The 22,297-nt window shown below is 36.5% G+C and overlaps 1 protein-coding gene across 5 annotated transcripts in view; it reads right to left on the bottom strand.

Annotated features, from left to right (window-relative positions):
* TLK1 (tousled like kinase 1) overlaps positions 1-22,297 on the bottom strand; it is a 65,453-nt gene that overhangs the window by 30,958 nt on the left and 12,198 nt on the right. For all 5 annotated transcript variants that reach the window (XM_082763513.1, XM_082763514.1, XM_082763516.1 and 2 more), the window contains 5 exons: positions 9,855-9,973; positions 8,025-8,096; positions 4,115-4,190; positions 1,583-1,629; positions 1,052-1,138 (listed from right to left, as the gene is read on the bottom strand). In XM_082763513.1, the coding sequence (XP_082619639.1) occupies positions 1,052-1,138; positions 1,583-1,629; positions 4,115-4,190; positions 8,025-8,096; positions 9,855-9,973 (401 nt within the window). The remainder of the gene's footprint in view (positions 1-1,051; positions 1,139-1,582; positions 1,630-4,114; positions 4,191-8,024; positions 8,097-9,854; positions 9,974-22,297) is intronic.

The following is a 22,297-nucleotide window of genomic DNA, read 5'->3' as shown; positions in this document are numbered from 1 at the left end:
TATGAACATAACCTTGTTTACAACTCATAGCAGGAAAATCATACCGAACAGAGAAATATGGTACCTTTACTACACAAGGTACCCTGCATCAAGAACTACCACTATGCTGTTATACATCACTTGTATTCTAGAAAGGATGCAATATATTCTCTGAGAAAACTATGACTGTCACTCCTGGGAAACAGACTGAAAGATTTAAGACAATACAAGATTGACATAAGGCAATGCTAATCTTCCAGAGATTTATTTTTCTGCTTCTAAGCATTTGCAACTCAAAATAATAAGAGTTATTTTCAGAGAGGTTATTTCCCATGGGAGAACCTGAAAGGGGAAGCTAGTGCTGATCAGAACACAAATTCTGTTACTGAATGCTTCCCCAAGCCCACTAGATTGTATGAATGAGACAGTTTTCAAGCCAAATTCCACAATCTTTATTATTCTCCATACTGTTCGCAAGAATAAAAGGATGTCTGAAATTGAAAGTATGTGGAATAAAACCAGGGTCTACCAACAGAAAAAATAAACCCTTTCTGTAATTGACAGAAGCTGTTTGGCCATTTAGGCATATGCATGTGATTCTAACACTAAAATCATGCATATGAGGGGAAAAAAAATTATTGTGACTAATGAAGATAATTATAAAAAGATACAGGCAAAGTATTTATCGATTATTTTAAAACTCATGATTTATCAAAAGCTCAGCATTCAAGTCCTAAGACAGGAGTTCATTTTCCTTGTAATTAATGAAAATACTCATTTTTGTTTGAGGCTTATGAGTAAGTGTCAGTAAAACATTTTAAGATTTTTATAACAGTTCACATAATTACCTTGTACTTTGTATTGGTTTTAGAAAAAAAGTCCCACTGTTAAAAGTTTAGTTCTAGAAAATTTTAGTTTTAACATTTAACTTATTTTTTTTATTATTTTTGCTGTTTAGAGAATTAATTCATTCCTTTGAAAAAATTTCCTTTATATACAGATTTTTTTTTCTAGTTATGCTACTTTTAGACCATTAAACTATCTCCAGCAGTCATGAAGTTCACAAACTTACAGAAGAAGGGGCGGAATGTGAATTCTGAGGAGATCGGATTGCAGGAGGTACACCTCGAACTGGACTAGAGCCGTTTCCACCTTGGTACTGAAGAGAAGATATGACCCTCAAATCAGTCAAGCTTTTTGATTAAAATATATTATACAAACACTGAATGACACAGCTCATCTGTAGAAAGAATTTGTAATCTAGATTGCATTACTCGTGTTACTGTAGCCTTTGGTCATCAAAAGTGTGAAAGAAAATGTTTTTTGCCTTTTAACTCAGGCTGCACCACAAAACCACTACAGCTCTACTTCAAGGCTTAACACAAATTTACATTTAAAAAAAAAAAAGTGCATCATCTGAAGAAAAGCTAGAGTTTCTTATATCTAATATTTTCATGCAAAACTTGAATTAGGGTAGGCTACTAAGTACAATGCAATGTTGTGCTGTCACTGTAGTTTGGTAATCCTCCTGAGTTCACAAGTACCATCTAAAATTGCTTTCAACAAAAAAAGTAACCTAAAAAAAAACTATAAAAAATCTTACCTCAAAATAGTCACTAATCTTGTGACCACGTCCCCCAATACTCTTTCCTGAAACAAATGCATGAGAATAAATATATTATTTATAAATATCTTACATTTTTACCTGTACAGTAATTATTGCAAAGTTTAACACGTTAATTCCTTTTCTTTGATGTGTTAATATGTGCTCTCCCCGTGCAGATAATTAAGGGACTGGCCACAACAAACAGATTTGCACATTCCATTCATTGAGAAATCAGACATGAAGTCACACTTCAATTCTAAACCTGATTTAGTACAGACTTAGCTGTGAGTCTAGACCTCTTCTTCATAACAGGAAACTCATCTCTCATTCTACAGATGAAACCATTAGCACCAAGTCCCTCCCCTTTTCAAACCCTACCTCAAAGTTCACCCACATCCAAAATACCAAATTAACCTATCAATAATGCTTCAGGTGAGTTGCCCACATGTTCAGCCCAAGGATTTCCCTAAGTGCCAGAAACAGCGTGGGCATGGAAGATGACAAGTATTTCCATTCCTCACAGTATGATTAATAATCAGCTATGTCACAGCGTTCACTAGGGAGATAGAGCAGAAAAAGGGAATAGAATTTCTTTTATCATAATCAGTATCAAGACTTCAGAAGAATCAACTGGAACTCTTTGACACGAGTGACCCAACCCATATGCGACATTCCAGAGATGTCACCAAGGCTATATCCAATGGCATAAATACTCTCCTCTATTATGCTTTAAGATAAAACTGAAAACTGGTCAGACTACCTGTTAGGAGATATCTTGTACGTATACCGCTGTTCAAATTTTTTTTCTTTACAGAAAGGATTTTTTGCAATAAATTAGGAGATCATTAACCATAGGTCCGAAGTTACATCTCTGCCCTTTTTAAGCAAAGACTTTCAAACTTTCCTATCGCTTCAGCCCTCAACACCTCTTACTAGTCCAACATGCCTCTGTATTGGCATTGATGCATAGTTTTTTGTCACTAACAGTCACCATGAAGAAACAGAAACATTTGGCAGCATTCTCTGTGTTAAGACTTTTACCAGAAATGTTTAGATAAAACCGTTCAAAGACCTATAATAGCATAGAGCTAACTCCTCCAGAAGTTACCCATTTTGCATACATATAACTAGTTATCCTGGTATTTACCTACCAGGTAATTCTGCTAGATTTCTCCATGCTTAATTCCTATATATCACTTTATCAAGTTAAAATTTGCTCTCATCTAGATAAATCAGAAAGACTGCTTTTTTTTTTTTTTTGGTAGAGAAAGTCTACTCTACGTCATGTTACATAACTGCACTGATGAAATACATCAACTTATTTTGGCACAGCCAATTCCATGTAGATTCACACTGATTTTAACCTACTTTCTAATTACCTCCATATTCTAAGAACTACTTTTATTCAACATTTATGGATTATTTTGTATGTTATGGAAGTCAAAATCCTAGGTATGCTGTAGACAAGAGCTTGTTCTTCATTTTTCATTGTAATAGTTGAATTTGCTATGCTTCAACTCTACGACTCCAATATTCTGCAGTTTCCTAGGACAGTTCTTTACGAATGCTGCAGTTCAGACTACTCAGTTTCACTGCTGCTGACAGTAAAATAGTAATTATTAAACATTATAATCATGTTATAATTTATGCCAAAAAGTTATAAAATTTCTATCATCTCTAATTTCAACTCCTACTGGTAGCAGGAAGGATGAGCTACTAGAACAATGGAAATAGGAAATCTCATTCAAGTTCTTTGAACAAACCAGGTCTCTATGAAGTAACACTTACAAAGAAATTCATTTTAGTCAAACCACATAATTCTTCAACTAATAGTATGTTGCATCATGAAGCCCTCCAGATATGGAGCACATTGAGTATGAATCTGAAATAGCATTTCTTAGCTTAGAAACAAAAAGAATCTAATGCAGATGTTATCGTAACTAGTTCTTCTCCTCTTTTGATTAATTTTTGTCTTGAAATTAAATTTCCACCATTTCCTCCCCTCAAAAGTCACATTAGAGAGAGGAACAACAATAACCATGCTTTGTAAACACTGAATGGAAAGTTTGTTTCATCCTGAGTGTCATCCACCCCTCTACAGCACTATACTGTACACACTGTAAGGAAGAATAGAATTCAATCATTTTTAAATATACCTCAAAACTAAGCAATCACATATTATAATCAGTAAACCATTTTTCTCCTTATGTACTGAAGAGAAATAGAAACCACAAAGGTATTTTTGATGAAAAGAACTGCTACGATTTTAAAACTACACAGCATGCCATCACAGCTGCAACTTACACGCAGAGCAGTGCACAATTCTTACAGGCTATTATCAACACGGCTCAAGTTTTACTTGCCTGTCCCTTCCAGTGGCAGATAAATTTTCAGTGGGGTGGGAAGATGCGTAGTTTATCATCCAAAAACCAAGACTCGTCTTACGCAAGCAAAAATGCAGAATTTTTAAGTCTATAATTTGATCGAATGTATAAAATAACCATATAATTCATGTACAGTTTAGTTTACCTTGGCTGCTTTCACTCTGAGTGTCTGCTTTTCTTTTCCTTCCTCTAGAAGGTTCTGACTGTTTCTTCTCTGGAGTCTACAAAGAACAAAAACAATGTGATCCAACAACTCTATTCACTTATGTCACTGCTACAGCATTGTGAGATAAGCTAAAATCTTACGGTACAAAATATCTCAGACTAAATTTGCCATCAGTGATGAGATGCTTTATTCTTTTATGATACCAATATTTCATCATTTCACCAAGTTTGTGAATAATTTTGTGCTTAAAGCATTATTTTCCAACATAGCAAACGTCATAATTCAAATCTCAAACCTATCACTAAAAGCATTTCGAGTATGTTTCAGTTCCAAGAACTTCACATGGGTACCTTCAAACATTTTCTGCAAAAATCCCAAAACATATATTGTGGCAAAGAACCACTTGAGGTTACTTGTGATGTATAGAAAATTATCAGCCTACAAGTGGAAAGTCAGGACAAGAAAGCTCTAACTTCCTTATCTATAGCATATACTGTTTATAGGCAATCATTTTTTGGATAGCTTCACAAAACCACCTTTGGAAGCTTTACAATTATAACCACCATATTAGCAGGCTACAAATTAAGTTCAAATCACATATATGTATTAAACATTATATGAAATAAACTCTTCCAACTAAAATCTGTGCACTTTACAATGCTATTGTACACTAGCCAACTGAACAACACGGACTCCTGAAAACGGAGTTAGCTTACGATGACATGATTCTAAAAGCAGAAAGTGTACCTCAGAAATATTATTTTAATCATTTGCAATTGCTGTCAGGTAAATAGTTGGCATTAAGCTCTCTCTCCATATAACTGGATTGAAACTATTTAGCCACGCACTTTCATCCTATTCGCATTTTCCAGCTTTTAATTTTGCAGTTATCCTTCTAATGTAGTCAGTTTTACCTACCATATCAAGCCAAAAAAACTTGTTTACAAGCTAATTAACGCTTAAGCATTTAAAATTCTCCCTGAAGAAAATTAGTTTCCAACTGCAGCGACTGATGTCTTCTATTTAAAAACCAGACATTCAAACAGGTTTATACATGTAGTTTTAAAACTAAAACTCAAGTAATTCATAAATGTCTATTTCCTCAAGCTCTTCTGATTTCTTTCAACATTTAATTTAACTTCCCGAACTAGAAAGTATTAGCATACTAATGAGGTTACTAATGAGGTTACCCAACAAGGTCATGATCATCCTTTTCTAAACATGATATTTGCATGGCAATGTACAGTGTGCATCTATCACTAGCAAATGTTCTCCAAAATCCTTTCTAATGGATGGAATCATATAAATTACAAGAAACCAAAGTCTAATGGGACTGAGGTGTATCCTCCCAGTAAACAACAACTCATGCTGCTTTCAATCACTTCAGAAGGATTTACCTATAGCCAAGATTCAGATTAAAATCCTGCTATTTCATAGGCAAGAAAATACTTTGGAAGTTACACAAAGTTAGCTTTTGAAGCTATGCTAAAGTTACCCACAGCTTGGCATATTAGCAGAGCCTTGACCATCATGGCCTTGATCCTAGCTTGCTTCTCAATTCTAATGTGGTTCCCCTCAGTCTTTTCTTCATATATTTATACTTTTAAATCTTGGCTTTTTAACATCCTCTTTTATGAAATAAAGATTTTAAGCACCAACTCTCAACTAATCAATCTCCTTAAAAAAAAAAGGAGAAGAATTTCTATATATTTTATGTATAGTTAAATATTTTCTACCATTATTGCAAAAACTGGTAACAATGTAACTAAGGAAGTAATTTCTGTAGGAAAAAGTGTGTAATAAAATCAGATTTTTTTTTGTCTCAACACTGACATCGCCAGTGTGCCTTTTGTTTTTTAACTGTTATTATTTTTCATTTGCACAATGAAGGAGGTGAGTTTTGCGTAAGTACTTTCTTTTAAATCTTACACCCCCCCCCCGAAAGCTTTATAGCTATACACAAATAAATACAGCAGTGCTGTTTTTCTCAGCAGCACATAATGAATTCCAATTAGATCAAACCTTCAGTTATTTCTGAAATTACATTTATAATGAGGGTTCTGTATTATTGGGAACTGAAGCAACTGAAAAGCTACAAGCAAGCAGAGCAAAACATTTAAATAACTAATCAAACTGGACAAATAAAGCCACAGACAAGGCTTTCCTACTTTAAATAATTCATTATCTACAGAAAACAGAAAATAGTAGTTATAATTAAAAGAACTTATTTGTAATCAAAACAAGGAGTAGTAATCCACTTTAACAAGGAATGGTGGAGAGCACCAAAAATACTGGAAAACTAACAGAAGCACTTGTTCACAATCTGAGGTAGTCAACTTAGGATTTATCCCAACTATAAACAGCTAATACACACAGTTACAACACTAAATTAAGAAATATGCACCATACCAACAAAGCATTTAATAAAATAGTAGCAATATATAAGTTTAAAAAGAAACTGAAATACAGGTCTGGGTATTGAAGAGCCAGTTAACATTTATTGCTCAGAATGCTGAACTGAATACAAAATAAATTTTGGTTTCAAGTTATTTTGCAGTTCAAAGTTTACTTTGTAAAGTATGTCTACTAAAACTATTATCCAAGACGCTTTCATCAGTCAAAAAAAAAAAAAAAAAAAAAGGTAATTCTTACAGTTGTTTTTTTGCACCCATTGTGGAGGAAAAAAAAAAAAAGAAAAATTGACACACCAGGAAAATGAAAAATTTCCACTTGTGTGGAAAACTAAGTGAGAATGTTTTTTCTTTTTTTTTTTTGTTAGTAACTTAGCAATGAAAGTACAATATGATTACACGAATGTACCATGTACCACCATGTTTACTAAGAAGCTGCCATTCTTGCTACAAAATCATTTCAACGTTTCTGAGATTCGCATTTCTACATTTTTCTCTCAACAGCTGTTGTAATACAGCAGTTCTTTCTCAACACATCAAGTGATGGTACTGCTTCCCATATGAGCAAGTCTTTGTATTTCTATACTACCTTCCACAACAGGAATTCTCTATTATGAAACCTTCATTGTCACACCATAAAAAGACACCTTGCTTCTGGTATTAAAGTGTACTTTCCATAGGACTACAGCACATCAGAAACAGATGTTTTTAGAGTTCTGTTCTTAAAATAACTTGTTAACGTATTTGGTATTACAATTAAAATTTAATTTAAGTGAATACAACTGACAACTTCTGAAAATGAGTCAAGAAACCATATTTCATTATTCAATGTCATTAAGACTGAACTTTCAGAAAACACAAATTTGCAATACTGAACTGCTCGGTACAGAGACCATTTAAAAATACTTATATTTCAGATTTCAAGTATTAGAATATATATAATGTATATAGAGATATATATTGGAATATACAGTATGTATTCCTACCCAGAAGTATAGCTTGAGGTTAAAACACTGTGCAGTGAAAAAGTAGATTGGACTATCAGATTTACATGACTTGGAAAAAAACATTTTGCCTCTGCATCCCACGTGTCCAGCTGTGAAATGATACTCTACTACACCAAATATTACAAATATATTTTCAAAGTCTCAGCCAAACCTTAGTCAAAGTTTATCTGTGCCGATGAAAAGCATTACTACTTATTCGAAAAAAAGTTAGCAAAGTATTTAAGCATTTTCAGCACCAAAAGCTGTAGTATTCATCCTCATTGCATGACTAGATAGGTAAACCAGAAGAAACTAGTAAACAAAATCTAGTTTTGTGACTAAAAGCCAAAGAACAGTACTTTTTAGTAATGCATGCTTTCTCCTATCCAGATGTGTATTTTGTATTTTACTTTAAAAGCCAAGTGGAATATAAATTATGACTTGTAAGCATTAAAATTTCTAGGTAATAATAAATACGCCCAGTATACTTACCTCTGATTCTTTATCGCTTAAAGATCCCAAACTTCCAAAACTGTGATTCGAACTTTCATTATTTGTTGAGGCCTACCAAGAAAAATACAATACCCAATATTACATACACATTTATAAAACAGCTAGTCCTTTATTATCACTCGCAGTTATAAAAAGTAACAGTGATCAAATTTCATGCATGTAAAGAAAAAATGATTAACTGTAAGAGTCCTTGTAATATCCCTGGGATAAGAAACGTGATGGGTGTATGTTTTGACATGGTTCTCTATTTTAGTTTCTTTTAAGCCAAGTAAAACAAAAAACGACTAAAATATCAAAATTGTTTCAGTCTCATTTGGAAATAGCAAAACATTAAATGAGAAACCGTACAAAATGATTCCAACAAATGTGCTTATACACCCAATATTGCTGAAAGTGTTGGAAGCTACTAATAATTTTAATTTTCAAAATAAATGATGTCTTAGTTTTCTCCAAGACAGGCACTAGGCTATTGTAGAGAGAGTTCCTTAATCCATTCAACAGCAAAAATACAAGCTACTGACAATATCATTGTACATTTTTACAACAAAATATATCCTCTATTACGACAAATTTAGACTAGTGGAGCAAAAAAATAAAAAAACTGAAATAGTTTCAAATTACAGTATTTATTCTTTTTCTAAGGCTGATTTATTCAAAGATCTTTTGAACAAAGAATGACAAGGACATTCTATTGAAAGAGTCTGCTCCATATTCACTTACGAAAAACTGTTAATATAAGTTGAGCTTTTTTTTTAATAAAAAAAATGTTATAATGCTAGATTATTCTCTTTTTCCATATAGGAAGGCAGAACAAATACTTTGAAGTAAAACAACTATTCTGAAGGCACACACTCAGCTTGCTTCAAAGCATTAAATTCCAGCGCTGCATCAGTTTGCAGGACAGTATAGATCTGTGACATCTTCTGAATAACTAGATCACGTCTGAATTAAGATTTCTAGAAAAACACCACTAAAAACACACACACAAAAAATGGTTTGCCCCCCTAAAACAGTCTCTAGTTTAAAAATGCCTATATGTACATGTTCTTTGTGATCTTTCAGTATCTGGTCATCAGGGTCAAATGACTCAAAATGGAGTAACCCTGTTTAGGCAACAGTATTGCAGAAAACAGTCTTGGAAATTGAAGTAAGTTTGAATAGGATTTGTTATAAAGATAGATTTATTTTGCAGATGTGTTAACTGAAGGGTAATATATAACATCTGGAAGGTAATTAAGCCATACTATTTAATGTTCATAAGGTTTTCACTGAAGTGTTATATCTTGGTTTTAACATAAATGGACGGATTGCAAAAAGTGTATAATGAAAGTACATAAAATTGATATAAATGCCTGGAAAAGCTGAAGGAATAGGGCTTTGCTAATCTACATATATATCAGTCTTCCAACAAGTTTAATTTTGGAAACATAGGTCACACATGACTCTGTGAGTCTATTTCACACAAAACAGTTAAATAATTGGCCATCTGCAGAAGAGACAGCTCCATTTAAATATTGGGAAAAACTTCCACCTCTGATCACAGGTACACTAGAACAAAACCATGAAAAAGCCTGTATAACTCCATTCTTCGGTGTTTTTAAGAACAATTCAATGTTCATATGGTCATAGATCATTTCAGGATAAACAATCCTAACTTAAACCAAAATCACCAACTAACAATGATTTTTCTGAGACCCTACTACATTCCAGTACTTTTACAAGTAAATAGCATGGACAATATATAAGTGAGACACTATAAGATAACATTTCAAAGACAGCAGATCTGAGTAACCTGCTCTTAGAACTTACTTTAGCTCCAACACTGCAACTTCCAGTACTCCCAGTGCTGCCACTTACTACTCCTGTGAATCTTGCCTCTAACAGTTCCTGTCTTCTTGGGTCCAGGCTATGAAGCTCATCCATTGCTCCTAAAAATAAAATAAAATAAATTATATTCCCTAAAAAGCTTGCTTGCAGTGAAGTATTTTACAAAAAAGCCAAAAATGTCACTGGTCTATGCAAAGATAGGATTTATGCCACCGACTTGTCAATGTTTCACCATCTGTTACTTAGTAACAAATTAACTCAATGAATTCTAGAAATTTTGGGTAAACTTCCATGTATCAGAATATCCTTGTCAATTTTGGTGAAAACTAAAATCTGTTAGAGGCGTGTAAGAGTCATGGAGCCTGCAGTGTGTGATACGCCAACTAGGTAACTATTTATAGCTATAAAAAAAAAAAAGTAGGAAAAAAAAAACAAACTAGCAACAAGAGCAAAATATTTTCCAGCATAAAACCTCCCGATTCAGCAAATCCCCTTGATCACTGTATTATTTAAATTGTTTAGACTATCACAGTATCAATATCCAAGTCAAGTAAAAATCACAGGAAAAAGGGAAAATGAGGACATAAACCATAGTCCGCAGCACACACAAGGAAATGTGGTATTATTTGGAAGGCAGACAATCAAGAAGCAGGATCAGCAATGTGTAAGGAGCCAGGAGTAAGCAGAGACCCTTGTACAGGTGGTGCCTCCTACAAATGCTGCTAGGAGGAGGTAAAGCAGTGCTCCTGGCATCAGGAGGGGAAGGAAGATAGGGGGAAGTGGGGGAATAAAAGGAGCTTCTGATGAGCTCAGCCTACACGAGCATGTGTAGCACGAGCATGATGTGCAGCTTTCTAATTTGTATTTAAATCACTTACGACTGTTTAATCAGTCTTGAAGATCATGTAGACAAATAGCCTTCTGTATTTACACAAACTGTGTTCTTTGTTTTTGTCTTTTCAACTACTTGAACATTCAGTTTATCTTCAAATTGGAAACATTTCAGTTGCTTTATTTTAAATAAGTTATTTAATGCCAAAGTCTTTATGAAGTATTTTAGTGACATATCCCTCTAGTACCTCACAAAATGTTGTAGCCTTATTTTTTCAACTAAAATACAACTTACCAACTTTGTGCTTTTCAATCCCACAGGACAACACACACTGTCAGAAAAGTAGTACAAAAAGGACTGAAAGTAATAACCATGTACATTCAAATGGCACTATTAAAAAAAGGTTTTGGAATTCTCTTTTCATGCAAACTACAAATTTCATAAATCCTACTGCTGCTAACAAGATAAACAAAACCTATAGTTTTAAAAATATACTCACAGCCTTCTTGAACTAGCTTCATTCCTACCTCTGAAAGCCAATTCACCAACTCAAAGCTCAAGCACTTAATTGAGGCGTATTTATAATGATGCTAAATGACAGACTGGCATTCCTACCAACTGCTGCTACTCAAACGTCCACTATCTTCCAAAAAAAAAAATAAACCAAAACCAAACAACAACAACAAACTCAAAGATTACCTAAACGATTACAGTGAGCCCTAAAAAGCAACTTCTCTTTATTTCTTGTAATCACTACCAGATTTTGCAAAGCTTCTTTTGGTCATTTAAGAAAATAAAAAATATAACCAACCAACACTACCCAGTTGCTGTATATTTTGACAGGGTGGGGGGTGGGTTCTTCTGCAGCAATTTAGCTTTCAGAACCCTACACAGCCTCTAGTATAAAAGTCCTAGTATAATGTCCTGTGAAGGACTTCCGTTTGCCAGAACTCTTCTGAGAAGTCCAAACGTCTCAGATAACTTCTTTAGCAACTGGTTATGTCAAAAGTCAGAATTATAAACTCAGAGAAATTGCAAGCTTTTGCATGGCATTCAGTATCCTCAGTCATATCGTATTTCTACCTTACCAAAACAGAGATGTAAGAAATCAGTGGATTCTCCACAGTAGTTTGAATTTTTCACAACTGGTAACCAGAAAATAATTAAGTGCAACAACACCTGTACACCAGGCCTCAAATGCCCAAATATATGAATACTTGCAGAGATGTGACAATTTGACCAAACATTTGCTCACACCTCAGTATAAATGACATTTTAGGAGAAAGTTTAGCAGGAAGCTTCTGCTCTAAGCCTTAACCTACGACAAACTGGATCTTTTGGGACACACACATACTATGATCTCTACCGTGAACACTGCTAGACTACAGAGCAGAGCTGCAGACGGAAACACAAAGGCCTGACAGATCAGACAAGTTTCTTTCCTACTAAATATGGAATCAGGTTCCAAGCCTCAATCTTTACCTTCGACTCCCTTATTACCCTGAATGGACACTTGTTATCTGGCAATCAATTACAGCTTCCAGATGAAGAAAGACCAACAGCTTCACACATTGTCAGCCTTCTACAATGAAGATAAAGTTCATTATGCAGAAGCTAGATTCTTCTGAGAACAACCCTTAAGATTACACTGAAGCCCCCTCCCCTGAATTCAAGGCTGGCACAAACCACCTTTCACTTAAGTGAAAGGCATACTGGTTTGGTCTGGTTTCTTCAGCAGTCTTATATGCATATAGCTTTTAATTCCAAAACAAAATACTTCAGCAGGGAGACTTATCTATTGAAGAGAAGACGACAGTTCAACAATAGCCCAAATGTAAATAGAATTTTCTAATGTACTCCCTGTAGACACTCAGGTATTATGGTAATACGCATGGTGTGAGATTCATGTCCAACATTTGGTTTTGGAACACTTCACATTAACATTGATTATATCACCACCATGTATTCTCTTCACTGACAGTAGCATGCTTAAGATCAATAGAGCTAACTAATACCTAGCTAAAAGAGACTCGGGGGGGGGGGGGAGGGGGAATGGTACATATTTCAAATGGTAAGAAAAGCAGCCTGGAAAACTTTTTTTTTTTTTTTTTTTTTAAATAGAAGTTCCAATAAAAGTATCAAACAATCTCTGGAACTAGAAACATCAAGATTTAGCATGGTAACTGCACTGCAATGTAGTTCTTAAAGTCTTTAAGTAACTTTATTTCAAATTGGAATATCCTAAAATATATTTATCCCACTGTGTTGATGCTCTAATAATTTAACTTCTTAACAACTGAGCATGACACCATGTCATACACATGCACCGGCAGATAAAACGAAAGCTTTACAGATTTTTTAATTCTTGCAGTCTCATAAAAAATGCTACACAACTGATTTCCTTGAAAGTCTTACCAACATGAAGATGCATCTCATCTCTGCATCCACATGTACTTCCTTTTGAACTATGCTTTGGTCTCACTTGGGAAACAAAACCAAACAAAAGCAACAAAATACATACTCAGCTTCTTTCTTCTCTCTCATCCTTCTGAAATTCTTGGCCTTCCTTACTGCAGAAGCAGCCAGAAAGGACTTTCTCATTCTCCAGGAAAATAAGGTAATCAAGCTAACATTCTGCCTCCAAGAAAATGAAGTATTTGGTACAGTGACAAGTACAAGTCACGTTGATCCAGTTCTCTTCTTCTAAATAGTAGAACTTTCTATTTATTACAGCTTATACTTTATTTATGGCTCAGCAATAAAGCAACTCAGAACAAGCAGTCAGTGAAGGAGCATGTCTTTAAATTGTAACTGTAAGCATGTGAAAAAGCAAGGCATATCAACATACAGTAAAAACATCACACTGTATGGACTGAATGCAAGTTTCCTAATTTTTAGGTTAGAAAAATATCTGTTCCATTTAAAATAGAACATTTAGGCTGTGGAATTGAGAAATGATTTAAAAAAAAAAAAAAAAAAAAAGTTGACCTGTGCTGCTAAATCTTTCTTCGACAGCATGTTTTGGGGAATCACAGAAAACAGCATTGGAGACAGCCTTGAAAACTACTAATGTGTTAAGAAAACAAGTTGAGGTGCTAGTATGATGGCATCAAGCCAACCAGCAGTAATTTGAGAAGGAAGAATTCAATTCCAAGATAGCAGCACAAACACAGCCCACCCTCAGTAGGCTTTGAAGTACATCACCATCCAAGGTGAGCTACAACCCCAAGGCCACAGGCATTCAAGTTCTAGGGCCTTTGGAGTCAAAAAGGTCCCATCCAACCTAAACCACCAGTCAACAGGACAACAGAATACAATCTGAGATTTACAACAGAAAAACCTCAAATTATACATACCTCCTAACAATAGTCACATAGCCAAAATCTATAGGACATTGTTTACTAAGACCCTAGGCTTGCAGCACTTACTTAATACTTAACAAAAACAGCCACAGATCAGCCATGACAACGCATAACCTGGAAATTTAGAAATCCCTGTAATCACTGGCTTTTCCAGAGCATTAACTTTTATATAGGAGACCATAAATATTGGGTAGATTATACTATAACTTCCACAAAGGCGACTTGAAAAAGTAGAGTACTACATTCAAGCTACAATGAAGATTTTCAAGTCAAAGGGTAGCAGTAGAAACAGTAGAATAGGGAAAAAAATACATCCTGATGTTCAAGTGAAACTAACCTTTTGAAAAGATTGCAAGTGATAGGAAATTCCTAATGAATACTTATCTAAACCTAGGGTCAGGAAAGAACAGAACCTACTTCATTGATCAAGAGTCATTTTAAATGCGTAGTGAAAACAGCATTCCTCAGTCCCTCAGCTGGTAACATCAAAGCCCACAATAGGGAAGAAGACCTATGATAACAGTTTTTCTTACTCAAGTTATCCTCTGCCTCTGTTTACTAACAGACTTCTTACCACTGATAAGGTGCCTAGGTGAACTTAATACACTTAATATTCTTTTATTTCACAAAGCAATCCTCTTGAAATGAGAAGAACTGTACTTTTAGAAGAGCAACCTAAATAACATACAAGATGTGACTTCAGTAAGACAACTCATTCCATACCTCAAGTTGTGTTATTCATGTCTGCTGATTTTTCCACATGGGTTCCAATGAGTAACAACCTGAACTAGATGGTACCCTTACTTTTTCAAAATTCAGCGACATAAAGCAACAATTTTGCCTGAAAATTACGGACTTTAAACAGCATTCCTAAAAGCACTGCTTGGAAATGCAACTGAAATTCAAGTAAGCAAGTGTTTTGTCTCTCGTTCCTTTACAGATTTACAGTTAACTTCAAACAAACTTCAGACTTCTCTGACTTTATAGCTTAGCCCTTCACCTAGCCAAAAGATTTTGAAACTACTCAGGTACTTTAAAATGGGGATAATGTTCAAAAGAATGCAGGCAAGTGAAACATAACTACTGCTTATCCGAGTTGTGGTTGGGGGGGAGGAGGTGTTTTAAGAAGGGAAAGAGGACGCTTTATTTAGGAAAAATGCTGCATAATTAGCAGGCAGATAGATCAGACTTTAGTCCATATAAAACCTGTAGGAAGTAAAAAAAAAAAAAAAGTAACTGAAAAACTTTGGTCTTAAAGAACATAAATACAGTAAATCTAACAAATAAGAAAAAAATATTCCCTATAAACATCAGAAGATAGCTGTTTTTTTGTTTGTTTTTGACAAATGTAATTTGAAAATCCACTTCCAAAGTACTTTTATAAAGACTTTTGTCTGCTGGTTACAGTTGTATGATTGTTGGATGCAATCTTGTTAAAATACAAAGTAAAAAACCACACCAAAACACATTCTTCTGAAGGGGAGAAAAAGCCCCTACAACTTCTGATTTCCCTTGAACTAAAGAGTTGATAAGGAAGAACAGATGGTTAGGGTTACATGCATTCTTATGTTCAACATTAATTCTCCTGGTGCTGTAAGGTCAGGAAGATATTCTGTGTACTTCCTCTCCAAACTCCAAGATGCAATCTATTTCTTTTTCAGAGTCTTTTTTGAAGTCTGTCCCCCCCAAATGGCCATAGATTTTTTTTTTTTTTTGAATGCTATTTGGAGGTTATTTCACTTTTTCCAACAGCTCACCAGCCCAGAGCTGCCAGATAGATAAGCCATTTTCTGCAAATCATTCTCCAGCAGAAATCAATTCTTTAATGCTAAAAAATTCTAACAATCTTTAGACTTCATCTATATGCTGCCAGTTTTTGGATTTCAATTGTCTGGCCAACAAGCTGAAAAAGTGAATTAGAGAGAAATGTTCCTGAGTGAACCTCCACAAACATTTTAAAGAAAGAATTATGAAGAAACCACTTGGCCCAAATCCATCCAGATCAGCTAGGAGGAATTTGTGGGTAACAACCCAAGGATCTTCCCACCTTTCAGCTAGGTACCGTATTCTAAGGATCCCTTAGCTGTTATGTGTCTCATCAGACGGCTGTAGGCAGCTGAGGCAGAGATGGATTTACAAGTTGCTTATCAAAGCCTTCATTTTGGCTATGAACCAACAATACACACTCATGTGTGTGGGCACATGCCACAAGGATGGAAACTCAATGGCTCATGCAAAGCTCAGAGAATGATTCATACAACAAAACGGACAATAACTCCCCAAGGGTCTATTCTGCTGTCAGTGGGGCTGAACTGGTCATGTAACTATGTCCAAGGCAAGCCAGTGACAGACACCTCCTTTCTAAGCCCCTCTGGTTCTATCCCCTGCAAGTACTACCGAATTGCCCAAAAGCCATACACGACTCAAGAGCAACACGCTGGCCCCCTGAAGCAACCAAAAGCTCTTATTTCTGAGTGACAGCATCTTGGCTACATACTGCATAAAAGCAATTGGGCTTTCCTTCAGCGCCATGGGCAACAAATCTATTGCACCAGTGTAAGCACAACATGTGCAGCACAGTACCTATGAAAGATAAGCACTAATGTAGGCAAGAGAAATACTTGAAAGAAGAAAAACAGCTGGTTGAGCACCTTTAAAAATTATATTTCAAACCTGAGAATATACAACATGTATGTCTATGACATCTTCTAAGACTGAAGTACAATTGATGATGCTGATGGGTTTGAAAGCTTCCAAAGCTTTTTTGCAATATTCACTTGAAACAATGGCATGCCACATCTCATTCCAATCCTGTTCATTATGCAGAAGACAAGATTCAACACTTAATTTGACACAAGTCCTTACAATAGATAAGTCTTTAGCCAGACTTTTCTTTATGCTACCTTTTCTTGCAGGAATTTGTCATAGAACATTTTTTTTCCCACTTTGCCCCTGAAATTACTACATCATTATTTTTGCATTTTTTTTCTTATCTTAATGATAGGAGTTGACAAGCACAGAATAATTTTTAACAATAAGATATAACATAGAACATTCAACATTGCACCCACCCAACCATTTCCCAAGCTTCTAATACAACTCCACTTGCACCACGTACAGGAAGCGTTAGCATAGCAAATAACGCTATGAGCAACAGAACCACGACAAGGTCCTTCCTGAGTCTGTTGAATAAAGTTTAGCTTGATGAACAAAGGGAAAACGACAACTGAAAGAACATACGGTGTATTACTAAATCTTGAAATCCTTTACCTTCGAATGGTCAAACCTCAAGAGTGGTAAAGAGGCTACCTTTTGAAAATAGGTATCGCCATATTTTCCCCTCTCCTTTACAGTCCTTAACTAGAGAAAAACCGAATTCAACAGATCAGTTCATGGTCATATTAACAGAAGTACCTGCTGTGCCCAAAGAGCAGAACACTCCACTTGGACAAAGAACTTGCCCAAGATCCTTGTCCATGTCCAGTAATCTCTTCTAGACTTAAAAACAATATTGTGCTAGGGAAAAGCTGAGTGTATGTCCTGTGTTGAAACCCCAAATCTTTTCCCATCTTGAAGACCCTCCTGTATCAAACAAAACAGGCACTAAATAATAATATACTCCAAAGAAAAGTATTATCAGTGAATAACAACCCTCCTGGATATGTCCTACTTAAAAAGACTTACTCTGAACTCATACAACTAAGAGCTTAAATAGTAAAATATCTGCTAAAAACAGACTTCCTGTGTTGTTGGCTACAATACTGTATGCAGAAAAAGACTGACGAAGAACTGAGCACTCTGAACATCTACAAACTAGGTTGGTGATATCCCAAATATGTTATTTACAGGGAATAGTATCTATTCTTTTGAAACTTGTTGCTATTTAATGTTGAGTGCTGTATTTTGCCATATTTTTTGAAATCCAGATTACTCACCTGCAATTGTTCTTTGGATTACTTTTGATTACCAAAAGTGATCAAAGAGCAGGTTCTGACTCAACAGGATGACTGATGGCTTTTGAACATCACTACCTTCTACCACTTCATAGTGAACTGTCAGATCCCGTGTATATAAAAGAAACAAGAAAGCTTAACAGTATTCACTGACCATTTTCTATTGGTCACAGCTGATGACAGTGATACCTGAGAGCAAGTTACCTGACTATTTCACTCTCGCTGTCCAAACTACTACTCTAAGCATTTAGTCCATTTAGAACAAATGCATGTGTTATTCAGTATCTGTACATCTTCAATAAAGCTCTTTTTTAATGACAGCATCTGAACATCTGCTACAGTGACAGAATAATCAGAAGTACAAAGCACTCATTTAAAGTGCTTTTAATAAAGTTTTGTTCAAGACAACTGTTTGGGCTGGCAGCAGCTGGGTAAGGAACTAGCACACCCTCCTGGCATTTCTGGTCATCTCTCACCACTATAATAATCTGTGACTGCATGAACATGATACTACACTTTCTAGAGTCTCCTTTAAAGCCTTAAGCAATCATCTCTAGGTTCCAGGCAACTTCCTCTTGGAAATGGAAAACTTCACTGTAAGGTCAAAAGCAGTAACTTTCATTTCTTTAGAGTTAATGACAACATTTTGGTTAAAGAAAAAAATACACTGAAGATATTGTTTCTATGGATGTATTCTATCAAGTTAGAAGAAAGATTAGAAGAAAATATGACAGCACCACTTAAGGTTTATTGGTTTTGTTGTTCTTGTTGTTTAAGTCTTCTGGAGATGCTTGGTGAATCAAAAAGTTAAAAAGTCCACATACTGCCCCCATAGGACAATAGAACAGTTTTGGTCTATTGCACTGCAGTATATAAGTACACCAGTAAAGAAATAAACAATACACAGAGAAGTTTATGCATACTATTCCCCTATAAGTTAGAAAAAGCCTATTTGCATTTTACAGAAAGAGACTAAGGTTTTGGCCAAAGTTATGGTAAGACATCTGTGGCAGAAACACTAAAAGACTATTTCTAGGTAGCACACATCTGCCTTGAACACAACATTATGTCAAGAGAGAGAAAAAACAATACTGCCTGGGCCAAACACATGCAGGTGACATGCTGTCTGCCCGTCTCTACCAGCTCCCTTCTCATCTCTATGCAGAGGAATCTGCAGCAATTACTGCTGCTCCCAGACAGCGCTATAAAGGGTATCCAGACAGAAAGACAGAAGCAGAATTTGCCCTCTTCAGCTTCATTTGCAGCAAAAAAAACAGATGCTCCCTGTCCCCTTTGGGGAACAGGCAGCAGGCAGGGAGAAGCAAGCTGCAAGTTTATGGGTCGCTTGTTGGTAACACTGACTAACAGGTCACAGGATAACACGAGTTTTGTGATACACCAAAAAAGCGCATCACACTTTCAACAAAAGCTCACTTCTTTCCATCCCCCTCTATTTCTATGTTGAAAAGCACTAAAAGCCCGGAGCAGTCATGAAGAAGAAACATCTACCTAGAGAAATACTAGGAAGTACAGCACATTTCATTTGCTGCATTCAGTTATAAGGAAACAAACCAGGAGCCCTAAATGCTTGAGCCCATGAAATGGCTGTTCTGCAAGAATTTAAAATGGCACAGGCCTTTTGTACATATCAAAAATAAACAGCAGCTTCTGCTATCTAAGGAAGGAGTGGAAAGGAACTTAAAAGCAGAGGTCACCTACCAAGCAGGAAGGGAGAGCAGTGCCCCTCCCCGCAGCATTTTTCTGCCTCTCTTGCTCACTCCACAGAAAAAGTGAGCCATGAAGGAACAAACAAACCACACACCTTTTCCCCAAATAAATTTGTCTGGAAGTTATCCATAGGGTAAAAAGGTGGCCATAAAAAACAATTTCATAGAATCTCGTACTTCCCAGTTTCAACACAAGTCATCTGGTATTTGAAAGCTGTATCTGTGGCAATAGGAGCGTGTTTCAGTTGTTAATTCCCCAAACTTCCTAATCGCCTTACTTCCGTAGCTCCTACTACCACTTCTGCCCTTGTGATCTCCAAACTTCTCCGGCACGGTCACCTCCCCTCCCCTCACTGCTCCCACCTGCACTGCTACAGGCGAGCCTCACGCTGCTAGTGAGAAATCAAACAAGTCCTTCCAACTACATTCACCTATTTCTTTCATAACATTGGGATCGACCAATTTCAACCCCCATATACTTATGTATCAGGCTACAGTTTCACAGCAAACATGTAGAAAAGAAATTATCAAGCCTCTAAGATTAAAGAGGGACAGTCGACTCACCTCTGACTGTAACCACAAGCCTCATAAACCATTTTGGCTTTTCAGCAACGCTATTTTAAGAAAAATGGTCTTAACCTCACATCAACACTGTTAATTTTTCCTTTTGAAATACCTGTACAGCGCACAGCACATAAAACACTAGAAACTGAAACAAACAAAATTTACATCAAGAGTTTCGACAAGCTTGCTGAGAAAACAGCACGACACCAGGCAGCTCATGCAACGATGGCTCCGTCCCCCTGTGCTGAGTAAGGCCATGCCAACTGCGTGACTGATCGCTGTTTGTCTCTTGTAGGCACCCTGTCTAGAGGCTAGGTGGTGCTCAAAGAATCAGGCAACTAGATATGTTCCTCTTTTTCTGTTCTTTTCTTTTCCTTTATTTTTTCTTTTAATTTACTCAAGCAGCCGTCTCTAACTGACAAGAGAATCCAAGCTTTTGCTGAATACAGCAAGAAATTCACTTCCTCAATGCCCCTTGTAAGGAGGAGTGTCTCAGAACACAGCTCCAAATAAATTACATACATACACCAATACATTACTGACTACACCTACATTTTCCTAAGACCTTGCAGCATTACTTCCATCTTACAGAGATGAAAAAAAAAGTCTAGTATGAAATCACACATGAATCAGTGAAAAATCAAGTTCAGGGCTAAAAGAAAAAATGTTTTAATTTCTAATTCAGCACCCACCCAGTTCACAGACAAAGAAACATCATATGTAATCATTTGTCAGAAATCTGGTTTTAGTCTTGCTCAGCATCATCATTAAAGAAATCTGCATTACAGCTGTTTCTCCTATCTAGTACTTTGCCTAATTTTAAACCAGCTTTCTTTTCTGCTATACTATCACTTTCATTCATTTAAGTTTTAGAACAAAGAAAGAAAGGATTCTCATTCTTTTCAGCACGGCTCTTTCCTGAGGACTGCCCATCTTGCATGCTGAATAAAGAACGGACCTCATGGAACAACGCCTGTGATCACTTGGATTAAGTTTTGTAACATCAGTGCAGTTAAAGCCCCAAGAACAACCAGGAGTTAGGAAAGAGCAGCTCTTAGTCTTCGATGTGGCAAATAAAACATACATATTCAAGACACTAGTAAAAACGTGTAATTAATAACATCCACCATGTAGAAAGACCTGAAAACACAGCTGCATAGTACTTGTAGCACTACAGAACTAACCGCACTTACTTTAAAGGATGATGTCATTACACTGGCTTCTGAGGACCACAGCAAGCATAACTTAAGAACAAGCGTGACCCAAGCTCTTCTCCCCAGCCAACAAGAGAGAAAGCAGGAGTTCTCCTTCACAGACCTCAGGAGTTCTCCTTCACAGAGCTCAGGCAAGGGAGGACCACGAAGATCCTCGGATGGCTGAAGTAAGCTTCCCAGAGCCTCCTCCTTACAGGTGACTTGACAGAGACAGACCAGTTTGTGCTACCAGGAGCAAATGGCTGGTGAATTGGGATGCATTTCACCCAGCATATGTTTAACCCTTCTGGTTCTACAACCCTGATGCTGGAGGTAACTACACCCCAAGTTGACCGCATCAAGGATACTTTAAAAAACAGAATGAATCCAGCATTAAGTCTGAAACAGACTGGGAGAGGGGGCAGGGCCACGCCAGGCACACCCTGACAGCCCCAGCAGGCCAGCGCCTGCGCGTACAGGCACTGGGCACCCCTCACACCCGTTCCCTTCCCTGGCAACATGGCCTCAGAGAGGAAAAGTCTGAGGATGACTAAACTTTAACAGTGAATGAAATTCACTAACCCCAAACCCATCAGGAGCAAGAAAGTTTCATTGGCAGTGTTCTGGGGATGAGGGTAGGCAAGCCAGCAGCAGCCCGTGCCATCCCGCCTGGCACCCGCATAGCACCAGCACCAGGGGCACCGCTGCGCCAAAACGCTCAGGCAAATTTCTGAGTGTGGGGGGCACGTGCTGATGCAAGTGACTGAGTACGCTGTGCAGGTCTGGGTAGAACT

Source organism: Aythya marila (genome assembly GCF_965140915.1).
Source record: "Aythya marila genome assembly, chromosome: 6".
Lineage (NCBI taxonomy): Eukaryota > Metazoa > Chordata > Aves > Anseriformes > Anatidae > Aythya > Aythya marila.
Note: the sequence above shows the minus strand (reverse complement) of the source record. Positions and strands in the feature narration are given on the sequence as shown.